Genomic DNA, 13772 nt, shown 5'->3' with positions numbered 1-13772 from the left:
GCTGGAGCAGGTGGCAGTTTGGGTGCAGGGAGACGGCGCATCAGACGCTGGGGGTGTCGGTGCTGCTCAGCCAGGAAGCAGGCCCCGGGGCCGAGCGGCCCAAGCGGGGAGCGGGCAGGGTCTGGCGGTTCCTAAGCCACCCGAGGCGGCGTGATGGCCGCAAGGAGGAGGCAGGGTTAGAAGGGCAGGTGGACTCCCGTGGCCCAGCATGCTCTCACGCTGCCCTCGGGACCCGCTGCACACTGGGCTTGGAATTGTTCAGTTTTCCAGCGTTGCGTCTTCCTGCTGGATTATACATTCTTCGTGCTGCCAAGACCGTGCCTCCCCTTGTCTCCCTCGTCCGCTTAGCAAGTGCTTTGTGCCATTTGGTGTTGTAGCAGATCAGCTAGTTCCGATATCTGAGGTTCTCGAAAAGTCTCCTCTGACTTTGTTGAGTCCGTGCTCACCCCTTCCTGCACACGCACGTGCCTGCGTGGGGAGGCGTTTTGGGATTTGGAGACTGCGACCTCGTCGGTGGTGGTACTTTGGCTGAGGTCACGTTTCCCTTGCTGGTTTTGTTTCGTCCCCGCCTGGTTCCTTGGTATCCGTGGCCCAGGATACATTTAAAAAAAAAAAAAATTGTTTTTTTTTTACATTTATTTATTTTTGAGAGACAGGGAGAGACGGAGCGCGAGGAGGGGAGGGGGAGAGAGAGAGAGGGAGACACAGAATCCAAAACAGGCTTCGGGTTCCGAGCTGTCAGCACGGAGCCCGATGCCGGGTGCGAACCCACGAACCGTGAGATCATGACCTGAGCCAAAGTCGGACGGACACTCGACCGACTGAGCCACCCAGGAGCCCCGGCCCAGGATACGTTTTTATGTTACATTTCTCGGCTCTTACACAGCAGTAAGAAAAAAGACCAATGCAAGTGAAGTTTCCTTTACCTTAAAGGAGTTAGCTCACAGAAGGAGTGCGTGTGGCCCCTAAACTTAGTCTTTGTGATACACATCCTAAGTCTTTTTACGAGCTGTCAGTAAGTTTTCTACCGTGCTTATTGTGTTTATTAATATAGAATTCATTTTACACGTAGACTTTGTCTTTTATGGTCTCGTATCACCCTTGAACGGTCCTGCTTTCTCATTTGCAAAACTTGGGAAAATAGACCATCTTGTTTCCTAGTATTTTCTTAAATCTTTGACCGGTCTGGGTTTTATTCTGAGAGTGAGAGAGGTATCGGGAACCAAAATCAGTTTTTTTGTTTTTTGTTTTTTCCAGTTGGTTATCGCATCAGGACGCTTTGCTTGTAGAAAACAGAATGACTACAAGTAGCTTAAATAATAGGGGTTTCTTATCCGACTCAGTAAGAGTGTTAGAGGTTGGTAGTTTCAGGCTTGATGAATTTGGGTTAGCTTCTCCGTGATTTTCTTGGCTTTCCCTTTATGTTCACAAGGCGACTGTCCCCCCACATCGTCTTCTCAAACAGCCACCTCCCAAATAGGAAGGATGGAGACAGATTTCTCACTTTTCACTGGCTACCACTTGGTCACGTGAGCACCTCCAAAGCGGTTGCGGGCAAAACAGTGACTATGACTGACGTAGACCAACCGAGGTCAGAACATACTGCACCTGATTCTTGAACAGGGTTTTAGACTTGTTGGCAAGAAAGAAAGGGGATGATGTGCCCAGAGCATCAAGTAACCGGGTCTGGCGTAGCTACCTAAGTATCTCAGTACCTTTTGTGAGATGACTCTTTCCCCCACTGCTAGGCAGTTACAGCCACAGCATGTATTCCGTTTGTTTATGGATTTAGGTTCATTTCCGGACTCTTCTGTTCCATCTATATGTTTACTCACGTACCAACATAACACTGTTTTAATTACTGTAGCTTTTAAACGTATTTTAATATCCAGCGCGGCTTGGACCTACTCAATACTCTTCTGTCTATGAATTTTCTGGGATCTTTTTGTTTTATAAATGAACTTTAGAATCACTTTGTCTAGGTATGAAGATAATCCTGGTAGTTTGTTTTTTTGTTTTGTTACATTTATGGATGAATTTAGGACGAACGGGGAAATCAACATCTGTACGAATTATCCTCTTTGTGACTAGGTTATGAAGGATTTGCTTTTTGGTATATTAGGAGTTTCTTTTGTATCAGGTAGGGATCTTCAAATGACCGAAAGAAGCACGCTTCAGGCGAAACACGCGAATGATTTCTCTTTCTGCTTACCTGCCGTCTGTTTGGCTGAAAGACGTAAACTGTTTTTTCATTACTAGCGGGGGTGATGATTCCCTGATAGTTCCGTGAACCCTTTCCCTGGTGCTGGGATTTGCCTCAAGATTGATATTTTCTTCTTTGCAAATACTTAGAAAATTATGAATTATTATTTGATCTTCCCCCATTAAATGCTCATTTCTTTAGGGAAAGAGTATGAGTTTTCTTGTTAATACTTGAGGTTTTGACCCCAGTGCATCTACTCAGGTTCAGTCGATCAAAATTTGGCAATTTACATTCACTAAAGAGATCCTGTGCGTTTTATTTATTTATTTTTGTTTGTTTAAAAACGGTTTTTTACCCTATACGTCATGTCGGCCATTTCATTTTTTATTTTATACTCATCATGTTGAGAGTAACGGTACGTTAACCCGTAGATCACTTTAATTTGCAAACTTCTGGTCGTACTAATCACTAATGATTTTCAATGCTTTCTTTTTTTTTGTTGTTGTCGTCATGTTGTGTTTTATTTTTATTTGTTGTTTGTTTATCCCTTCACCATCTTCTTAAGTCTTCATGCCTAAGTTATCTTCATGTAATTTTGGACGCCATTAGGTTTTGCTTCTCGGAAATTTTTCAGCCACGAAGAGTATGTCGTGTTTTCTCTGATTTTCTTTCTTCTTCTTTTTTTTTTTTTTTTTTTTTTTTTTAATCTTCCTTTGGTTTGCATGCGTGCGTCTTTTGGTTTGACTGTGCTGAGTGGATCTTTTTTTTTTTTTTGGTTCCATTATTTATGTTCCCATCCGTTTAAAACAGGCCACTGTGGAAGCTCTCGTGAGGGATAAGATGCCCAGAAAGGGCGGAAGGTGGTGGTTTTCATGGAGGGGAAGAAACACCACGATCAAAGAGGTAAGCACGGGCCACCAAAGGGTGCTTCTACTTAGCCCAGACCACTTTGGGTCTGTGGAGTGCGTTTTCATGCTCCGGATGGGAGCGGAATGTGCCCAAGGCGCAGTACTGGGTTTCTGGGAGCCAGCCCTGCCGAGTAGCAGCGAGAGGCCTCCCAGGGTGTGGGGGGAAGGGGCCGAGGAAGGGGAGGTGTGGCCAGAGAGCCTCGGTTCACCTCCTGGCCCTGCGACCTGGCTGGCGGGGGATACTACGGGCAAGTCACTGCCCCTCTGGGATTTCTGCATCTGTGAAAAGAAGGGGTTCGGTGTGAGAGTTTACTTTTCTGTTTAAAGTTAAGCAGCCCTCTGCCGCTTGTGAGTCTCGTTTGAATGGGGTAACACTCCTCGTGCTAGACCGATTCCCGTTAGTCATGTCACTGAAAGGGCACGTCTCAATATGCATGTCTTTCGTTTCCCTTTCTGTAGATGCCTATGCTTTCTTTCCAGCTCTCTGCCAACCTCTCAACCTATTTCTTGAAGGTTCCATGCCCCTGTGTCCACCCGACTTCCTTCCTCCTAAGGCTGATCCCGCTCTGGCTCCACGACCGTAAGGGCAGCCGGCGAGGGGGGGGGCGGTCATCGAGGGTTGTCTTAGGGCCTCCTTTTCCCCGGGCAGCCCCACCCATGCCCGTGCGATGACTCCTCTTATTTGCAAATCAGGCATTGTTTTGTATTCCATGTTCACTTACCAAGTAGCCAACTACGTGGCTATTCCGTGTGAATGTTTCGAGACGCTTCAAAGCTGGTCATTTCGAAGACTGACCTCACAGCTTTCTTGTGAATTCTTCCTTTGCCGGACCCTGGTCGGAAAATGGTGCCGGTGTCCCTCCATAGGCTAGACCCTTCCGTTTTCTTCACGTCTCACATTTAATTCATCGTCAGGTCCCATCAATTTCCATCTTAAATATTTCTCACATGTACCCACCTCGCTCCAGTTCCACCCCCCACAAACGTAGGCTGGCGCCGTCCCTCCCAGGATTGCTTCCGGTGGTCGACTGGTCTCTTCTCGCCCTCTCTTCTTCGTCGTCTATACCGTAGGTGCATTGGTCGACTTAGGAGACTGGTCCAATTTATATTATTCCTTGCTTAAAACCTTCTGGGATCCCAGGTCTCTCCATGGTTGAGACCAATATTCTTAACATGGCTTACAACACTTGTATCCTAGCCCCTGCGTCCCTCTTTAAACTTTTTTTTTGCCATTCTCCCCCTGCTTTCTCTACTGTAGCTTCACTGGCTGAACATACACTCTACCCCAGGACTTTTGCATATGCCATTTACACTGCCTGACGTTCCTGGGACCCCTCTCACTCCCCTTCACTTAATTGACTAGTGTCTCAAAAAGCCCTTTCTTGGCAGACTAGTCTGGGCTGCTGTTCTCTGCTCTCATAGTCCTGCCTGTGAAACTTTGCCTTCATAAATTTTGTCAAGAGTTTGTAGTCATACTAGTGTGACTATTAACATCTCTTTCTCCTCTAAATCCTAAACTCCATGAAGGCGGAGACCCTGTCTGGCTCTGATCCCTGGGTATCCTGGGTGCCCCACATTGGACTCAGAGCAGGGGGTTGGCAAATATTTGAGGGAATGCTGATTACTTTTGGAATATAGTGTAGAGAAACCCCAAGGACAGTAGTCAAGTCGGTTGTTAGAATGCTAACAGAAACCCCAGTGATCTCAATTTGTTTATTCCATGAGTTCAAAGGGAAAAAGTCTGATGGAAGGTTTTATCAAGAGGAAATTGTTCTTTGACATTTTCTTTCAGCATACCTGAGTGGGGGTGATTATTCTGTTATCTCCAAGGGTATGAACAGATTAGGGCAAACATATACTTTACTTTAGGTGACTTAAAACATAAAGGGCCTTTCTAGTTCCCTTCCTAGAGAGTAGAATGTTCTAGAATTTAGGCAGAGGGCTGGTTGCTATTTCAGAGGCCTATTTATCGTAGATTATTCCCATTGGCACCAGTTTGAATTCAGGGGAATGCCAGCATGAAGGAAATCATGAAGTTGTGAAATTAAGTATTTCTTAAAAAAAACTGAAATACATTTATTTCAGATAGTTACGTATTTTTGAACTACTCTAATAAAGGATTGTTGACAGTGGTGGCTATGTTACCTCAATAAATAGATTAAAAGTTACTGGTCATGTTGTCACATCAATTTTATAAAGAGCTAACGAATATTTGGGTATAGTCTGTACTCATCCGATGTTACGACGGTCACCCTGATGTCTACGTTGCTCATTTTCTTATTAGCACTGAAGCCACTGACCTGCCTCCTGACCAGATGATCGCAAATAGTGGGATTCAATTGTACACCCTTTGCCCTGGGTCCTCCCGTCTGATGACTTCCGTGACGTGTGTGGGGGCTGGTGGATGTCTTCTGGTCCCTTGCCTGCTGCAGGCCAGGCTCTGTGTGGGCACAGCATCTCTGTGGTCCTCACGGCAGCGTCAGGACGTAGATGTTATCACCCCCCCCTTTTACCGGTGAGGAGACAAGGCTCTGGAAGGTTCCATGACTTGCCCCAGCTCCCCAAGCAAGAGACGCAGAACTGAGCCCAGATCTCTTTAGAGTCCCAGAGCTCTTTCTGGTACATCGGAGGAGCATTTTCTATGAGGAGTGTGTGGTGTTGGGAAGGAGAGAAGCATTTTCCCAAGCAAAATGTGGTGTGAAAATATTTTCAAGCATTTCTATCAGCAATTATAAGAAAATATTTTGAAAATATTCGGGTATCCAAGCAGCCCTTGATAAAGCATTTGCATAAGCTCCGGCGATTATGAAGTTTGGTTTGGTGCCACCAGCACTTCTGGAAAACAGACTCATTTCTGTCAAACAGTTTTTCTCAGCTTCACTCAAGGCGTCCAAGCAAAGCACTAATCAGCACCTGCCACGCGTGGGGCGCGTATCACTGGGGACGGCATTCGGGGCTCTGCCCTGGGCTCTGGGGAGCCCGTCGTGGCACACCGGCCCTTCTCTCTGGTACTCCCCTGACTCCTTCTCGTCTCCTTCTCCAGGAAAGTAAGCCAGAGCAGTGCTTGGCTGGCAAGAGCCACAGCCCCGGGGAGCAGCCGTCACAGCTCGGCATGGCCACCAGGTATGGGGCGAGTTGGCGTGGGCCCTTGCGGCCCCTTTCTGTGTCCAAGGGCATGACGTGTGGCCGTTGGGGGCTGCTGGGGCTCACCGAGCATACGGGCCTGGGACCCAGGCGGACCGGGGTTGCAGCCGTGGGCGAACTGGAACAATGAACTGCGTTTCCCATGAATCGAATGGTGGCAGTGGTGCCCTTAGATACCTACCTTGCGAAGTGAACGTGAGACTCAGGGCATGTCCTGTAATTAGAGCCCTTCTCGTGGTCTCGGTGTTTGATGGCCCTGGATGTGCAGAAAATAGCAGCGGTGGCGATGATGGTGGCCAGCACCAGCATTAACAGTAACGTGGAAATCAGTTTCCTTCGGAAGGAGATTGCTTTTCCCTATCATCTAAATACTTCCTGGGACTTTTGCTGATACTTTCCCAAGTATGGACATGGGTTCGTATTGGCAACTCACACGTACTGTGAATGTTCGCCGTCAGGTTAATTTGTTCTTACGGGATTTGAGGGCAACTCTGATCTGAGGGCAATGCTATCGTGCACCAGTTAGGATGTCGATAACGTACGTAGATAGCGAATGAGCCAACGTAACGCCCTTTACCCGTCACCTTACCTTTAGAGTAATCCCGTGCTTAAGAAACTCAGGATTGCGTTCCTCATTTAGCAGGAAGAAAAAAGCGAACAAATTAATGGAAGGCAAGACGCAGATCTTCATCATTTTTGTATCCTGGGGGCTAAGCTGATGCTTGACACACAGCAGGCGTTTCATAAATGTTGCAGAACTATTGCTGACTTGATAAGTTTTACCCAATATATTGTTGATTCGTAGGAGGGGCAGGCTTAGATCTCAGGTTCTCAGCCTCCCGGCCGTCGCTCTGCATCGTAAACTATTTTGTCTCTAGAATTCGCTGTTGGAAATAGAAAATATAGGCGGAAGTAGGAAAAACTCCCCGGAAGGGAGAAGGCAGGTGTGCTCAAGGTGCAGCGTGGGCCGAGAACGTGCTGGCCTCTGAAGGGATAGAAGCCGGTGGACTTTCAGCGGGTCGTTGTTTATGCTTGCGAGTGGCCAGCCGCGGGCTGCGAACGGCAGACCTGGAGTCGGGCAGGCCTGGTTTGGGGTCCTGGCTTCGGGCAAACTGGTCTCCATATCCGAGCAAAGGGGCAGGTGTCGTGTCCAGAGCAGTGGGGGAGGCAGCCCGGGAGGCAGCACGGTGACAGGGGACACAGACGGAGCGCTGGCTCTCCTGCCTTGAGCATTTAAAGCAGTGATTTAGCTCCACCAGAAACTTCCTGCTCTCCCGTTCTTTGGAAGAACCTTCTCTGTCCTGGCCATGGTTTCCGAACACGAGAGGCAGCGTGAGCAGGACGGAGAGCCGAGGCTGTGTCGGCCTGCCGTGCGATCCTTGGTGAATCGTCAGCCCCGCGGTGTCTCCTTTCCGTCTGTGAAATGCGGAGGATGATGCCAACCCCACATACGTCGGCTCGGGCGGTTCCCTCCATGAGGAAGGAGGTCCAGAACGCAACCCCACAGGGCCGCATGGCTGGGGGCGGGGGGTGCAGCTGTAGCAGGACAGTCGGGGGGTGGCTCTGGGATGGGCCCGGCCGGAGGATCCAAGGCACAGAGCGTGACGACCGCGGGCAGTGTGGCATGCAGCAGCTCTGATACTGTTCCTCTCTGCTTCCCAGGGGCCGCGTGGAGGACCAGGGAGGGAGCTGGGGGGCACAGGGGGCCATGGGGGCCCAAGGGGGGCGCAGGGGGCCGGTGGGGGCTCAGGGGGCCGAGGGGGACCAAGGGCGATGAGCAGCGTGACCCTAGGGTGGCTCCTGCCCGCTAAGCCGGAGCCTCAGCTGGCGCGGTTTCTCAGAATCGTTGCAGGTTTTCTCGCCGCCTGACACGGTCCTCTTTGGACGTTGCCGAAAATGCTGTTGGCGGCCAAACAGAACCCATTTAAGAGTCCGCAGCACTCTGAGTTCATCACGCTATGCTCGTTTATTAACCCTGAAAAACGAAGCGCTGACTCTTGTGAGAAGGGATCGGGAGTTTGAAAGTTCATTCGAGAAAGGGAAACGTCTTAATTTTGGCCGGCGTTCTTAGGCCTCCCCGCTCGATTCGTGCCGTTGACTCAGAGAAGGCATTGGCGCCTTGCCGTAATCGACAGACTCGATTGACAGAACAGGCCCCGAAGCCGCCTCATTGAGCAAGCTGCTTGTCACCATGCGAGTCGTGGAACTTCCGCTTGCAGAATGTATGCGGCGACGGGCCCTAACCCGGGTGTTGTTCACAGCTGCTCCGCGAACACAGACTCTCCAGCGGGCTGAGCCCTTTTGTGGCGTCGCTTCTGGCCGGCGCCGGGAAGCGGCCCTGCTCCCGGGCCCTCGTGAGCCCCAGCGGACTCTGGCTGGACCCCTGTTGCGCGGGGTGGCGTCCTCGCCCCCGGCTGCTCTACCGGCAGCCAACTGTATAGCTGCGTTCCAGAGTCTGTGTCTGTTTTCCCTCCAGCACGGCCAGCCGCACGGATTTAGTGGGTTTTTTGCTGTTTGGTCGCAAAGCAGCACATGGAAATGAACGGTGATTCCGCCTCGTTCGTGTTTCCACACCCCACGGGCAGAGGCGCACATCAGCCTGGTGTCGTGCGAGCTTTGGTTCGCATTTGGATCTCATTTCCCTCCAGGCTGCTGGGTTGGAGCGTAGACAGTCTCTGATTCAGTGAGGGGCCTGCAGCTCGTCTCTTTCTGGGTTGCCAGCTGGGTGCTCCGGGACTGTGCCCGACCCACCTGGAAATCTGCGGGCCGGTGGTTCAGAAGAACCAGCGTTGTTCACAGGACCAACGGGGGCCGGGACCGGAAAGGGCTGTTGTCAGAACATGTCACTTTACAGACGAGCCAGGGGCCCAGAGAGGGGATTCTCCAGTTGTGACGCCTCATCGGGGCTCGTGTCTCCTGGGCTGGTTCTGTCTGTCTGTCATCTGCCTGCATCCTGAGTGTTTTGCGGGGGGGGGGGATGCTGTTTGTTCCTCTATATGTGGTGATGAGGACATCAGGACTGAAAGAACACGAAGCGATTTGTGCAAACGGCCTGATTCCCGTGGACTTCCAACACGGACTTCTCAGGTTCTAACCCCAGTGCCGTCTGCACTTTACCTAGAAACCGGCCACAGATGTCACTGGTTAGATTCATCTGCATGTAGCCCAGCCCTGCCGCCGACTAGCCTGGAGTCTAGCCTCCATGCTCTGTCCTTCTAAAATTTTTTTTAAATGTTTATTTACTTTTGAGAGAGAGAGAGAGAGAGCAACCAGGGGAGGAGCAGAGAGAGAGGGAGACACAGAATTCGAACCAGGCTCTGGGCTCTGGGCTGTCCGCGCAGAGCCTGACGCGGCGCTCGAACCCACGGACTGTGAGATCATGACCTGAGCCAAAGTCGGACGCCCAACCGACTGAGCCACCCAGGCGCCCCCATGCTCTGTCGTCCTTTGTGGACCCAGTGGCCCGTTCCCGTGGCTTATTCCCCACGGTCCCGGTGTCCTGGAGATGGCCAAGTCTGCTTTCCGATCATAGCACTTACCACGCTGCGTTGTGATTGTTGAGACAGAAAGCCCCGGGAGTGCGGGGGCCAGGCTGTTGGCCGAAGCGGCAGTGCTCGCAAGCACTGGTTGGATGAGCTCCAGCCCACCAGCCCCGAAGCCCTCAGGCTCCCTCTCGTGGGGCCAGGGCGTCAGGTGCTCACGGAAGCGCAGCTCATTCTAGCTGCGGAAGGAGGCTCCTCCCCACGAAGAGGAAGCCGAAGTAACAGAAGAAGTAACAGAACAGCCGTGTCCGGTGACCTCCCTCAGGTCTCTCTAGTTCGGGGCAGCCGTGGATTGTAGGCGTTGCTCTGGGATGCACACACGGGGTGGGAAAGCAACAGGCCACACGGGAGTGGGAGGGGAGGCGGGGAGAGTGGGAGGCCAGAGGACAAGGGGGCGTTAGCGAGGTCCGAGCCCTTGGAGATAAAAAGAGAAGACGGAATTCCCAAGTGTATGAGTCTTGTTCCCAAGCGTATCAGTCTTGCATAAAGGGATGTCCCGAGCAGGAAGCTCTGGAGGCAGGCATGAGGATGGGACCTGCCTGCTTGGGGCCACTCAGCCTTTTCCGCTTAGCCTTAACCAACATTTGTGAACTTCGTACGGTGTTGGGACGTTTTTGGAGATAATGGTCCCCGGATGCAGGAAGCAGCGGGAAGCCGCTGGGTTGGGGATTATGCCATAGCGGGATTTTAATCCAGGGAACAAGTAATTACCGATAGGCTTTATATGAGCTGTTGAAAGAAAACGAGCCTGCTTCCCACCCGCACCTCCCCGCCCTTCACCAGACGGCGAAGTCTGGAAGAGTCAGGAGCATTGGCCTGTGGGTTCTGCGCAGGCAGACGAGGTGTGTAGGACAGCCGTTTCCGGGCGTTCTGGAGAAGGACTGATGTCTTCCCTGTCTTCATGGGCACCTGCTGGGTTATTTGGGAATGTGTGTTTGGTGGGGCGCCTGGGTGGCTCAGTCGGTTGAGCGTCTGACTTCGGCTCAGCTCATGATCTCACGGTCCATGAGTTCAAGCCCCGCGTCGGGCTCTGTGCTGATCGCTCAGAGCCTGGATCCTGCTTCGGACTCTGTGTCTCCCTCTCTCTCTGCCTCTCCCCCGCTCATACTCTCTCTCTCTCTCTCTCTCTCAAAAATAAACAAACACTGAAAAAAAAAAAGAAACGTGTTTGGAGAGGTGTGAACACGGAACTGATCCGTCAGGGTGTGTGGAAATTCAGGGTTCTCGTGCTTGGCCAGCAGCCTCGGGGAACAGAAGAGAATGTTTCCCTCGGCAAGGAGGGAGCTTAACCCTGTTTATCGGGAAGAGGAGCGTCTTGGTGGAAAGTGGAGTGATGATAGCGAGTGAGTAGGGACGTGAACGAGGAGAGGCAGCCCCGGATGAATAATGCAGGAGGCGTATGAATGGGAGTTAGCGGGCCTTCACGGAGAAATGTCATGGCATATGGCAAATGACCCCCCGAGAGACGGCCCTGGGGAGAGACCCGATCGACTCAGCCATTGATTCTGGCCTAATGCATTTTTCACGGCTGCCCAGATGCATGTCCTAAGTGGTGGTTACGTCACTGTGTGTTCCAGGATAAAGCATGAGTCATCCTCCAGTGATGACGAACACGCAGCTTCCAAGCCCCCAAGTGCGGGCCACCTCCCCCTGTTGTCCAGCGTCAGCTACAAGAAGACCCTCCGGCTCACTTCGGAGCAGCTGGTGAGTGTGTCCTTCCCTCGTGTTCGTGCGCCCCGGCCGAGGCGTGGCCGCCCAGACTCAGCGGCTGGCTTGGGCGTCTGGGTGCCCCTCCGCCTCCTGTTGCCAAGCGTCGGAGGAGGGAAGCCTGACAAAGCCAACTTATCCTCAGGTTTCAGTGACTGATAGACTCGACTCTCCCAGGCTCTTTCCACTTTGCGAGAGCTGTGCGTCTCCTAACCTGGGGGAGGTCAAGCAGTTGCGAGGGCCGGCGGGGGGGTTCTCGAGAGCTTCGGGTGGCAGGGGGCCGTCACGGTCACAGTGTCGTCTTCGGGTTTCACCGGACCCTTCCTTCCCCGCCCCTTGTTTCTCATGAACAGCCAGCGAGCCAGTGTCCCCACTCTTTGGCTTCTGTCCCGAGAGTTAGCGGTGGGGGGGGGGGGGGGGGCCGGGCGTGGTGCTTCATGGGAAAAGGTCAGGCCCAGACTCCCGCTCAATGCCACCAGCTCGCCTGGCAGTCTCTTGTGCAGTGGTGTGGCACCGGGCTCGGGCCTGCGATGCCGGGGGGACCCTGAGGGTCCCAGCACTGAGATCAAAACCGCCAAAAGGTAACCGTGCTTTCTGAGCCTGCTGTGACGTCCTGGGATCTGCGGTTATTCCGGGAAACGTTTCCCCACTTGGCTTCGTGTCCCCTTTCATATTTAGTCGCGGAGTAGCGAGTGGGTCCTATTCTGAAGTTGCAACGATGAGGGCAAGGCTTCCTGCCCGTCACCTCCCGCCCCCTGCAGAGAGCGGGTGAGCTGCCTTTCAGGTGGGCCTGGGGTTCGGGATGGCCGGACCCCGGGAAGAACCGTCCTCGCGGAGAGCGGGACAGCGAGAGGAGGAGTTGTACGGTGGCCTAGGGCAGAGAGCTCGCAAAGCGATCCCGACGTCGCCCCTCCTGGAAGAGGGGCCAAATGGCCCTCAGTCTGGGCTTTCCCCTCAAGCGGCCCCGCGGCTCATGTGTTTCAGAAAAGCTTGAAGTTGAAGAACGGCCCCAACGACGTGGTCTTCAGCGTGACCACACAGTACCAAGGCACGTGCCGCTGCGAGGGCACCATCTACCTGTGGGACTGGGACGACAAAGTCATCATTTCGGACATCGACGGGACCATCACCAGGTGGGTCCGGCTGTGTCGGGGCCCTGGGGCCTGCAGCCGGCATTTCTGCTCGCGGTCTGTGGCACCGTGTGGGGCCCGTACGGTTCGGTTCCCGGCGTGGTCCTGGGGTCTTCGCCCCTCGCCTTCCATCGGGGCTCCCGCCTCCCTGGTTTTGATGTTCTCGTGGATGCTTCCGAAGCGCGACTTTCCGAACGGCCTTTTGGCTTTGACTTAGCGAGTCACGGACTTGAGGCGTGATAGTTGGAAGGTGCCCTTTCGTGTGTTAACGTATCCCTCCGTGAGCGTCCTCATATGATTTCTTTCGTTTTGGGCTTTTCTATCCGGAAAGGAAGTCACGGGTCCTGTTGGTGCCCCTCGTGAGGTATTTCTGGTACAGTGAGCTGGAACGGGCTTTTCCCCCCCTTTCGGCATGCCCTTTTTATTTTTTTTTTTCTCGTTTCTCTGTTTAGGTCAGATACTCTTGGCCACATTCTGCCCACCCTCGGGAAGGATTGGACCCACCAGGGCATTGCTAAGCTGTACCACAAAGTGAGCCAGTAAGTACGGGGCCCTTGCCCCCATCACATCATGGCACGGGCCATGACTGTGAGGGTGACTGTGAAGAGGGGTGTGGGCGGCTCAGGCGGCAGGGTCCGGGCGGGGGGGCGGGGGGAGGATTCTGAGTACACAAGTGAGTCCCAATCCCGCCGGCTCCCAAGTGTGAGTTCGGTACCCAGAGACGAGAAGGGAAGTGATAGGAGGCTCGAGAATCGTTGGCGGAAGGAGGGTGCTAGCGTTAGGCGGGGGACGACCTGCCGTCCTGTGTCGGGCACGCGTCACTTCGCTTACTAGCCTTTCAGAGTTACTGTAAGAATTGATAGCATTAATTCACCGAGAGAGAAACTCGGAGGGTTGAGGTGGTTTATCCACAGGCCCCCGGCCGCTAACAGGAGGTACAGCCGCCCCGGTCTGCTCTGGTCTGTCTCCAGGGTCAGGGCCCGTCAGGGTCTCTCCCTCCCCACACGGCTCGTCGCTTTCTCCATCATTCTGTGGACTAGAATCTCCCTCATCAGTGAAACCTCTTCCTTCAAGGCTTTCTGTTCTCCGGCCTCTTAAAAAAGATTTTTCTTAACGTTTATTTATTTTTGAGGGAGAG

The 13772-nt window shown here is 52.8% G+C and overlaps 1 protein-coding gene across 8 annotated transcripts in view; it reads left to right on the top strand.

The window, feature by feature from the left end:
* LPIN1 (lipin 1) overlaps positions 1-13772 on the top strand; it is a 129687-nt gene that overhangs the window by 96261 nt on the left and 19654 nt on the right. For all 8 annotated transcript variants that reach the window (XM_047853011.1, XM_047853005.1, XM_047853004.1 and 5 more), the window contains 5 exons: positions 3014-3106; positions 6155-6234; positions 11375-11501; positions 12489-12637; positions 13087-13173. In XM_047853011.1, coding sequence (XP_047708967.1) covers positions 3014-3106; positions 6155-6234; positions 11375-11501; positions 12489-12637; positions 13087-13173 — 536 coding nt within the window. The remainder of the gene's footprint in view (positions 1-3013; positions 3107-6154; positions 6235-11374; positions 11502-12488; positions 12638-13086; positions 13174-13772) is intronic.

This window comes from Prionailurus viverrinus, chromosome A3 (assembly GCF_022837055.1).
Source record: "Prionailurus viverrinus isolate Anna chromosome A3, UM_Priviv_1.0, whole genome shotgun sequence".
NCBI lineage: Eukaryota > Metazoa > Chordata > Mammalia > Carnivora > Felidae > Prionailurus > Prionailurus viverrinus.
This window is presented reverse-complemented; position numbering and strand designations above follow the sequence as displayed.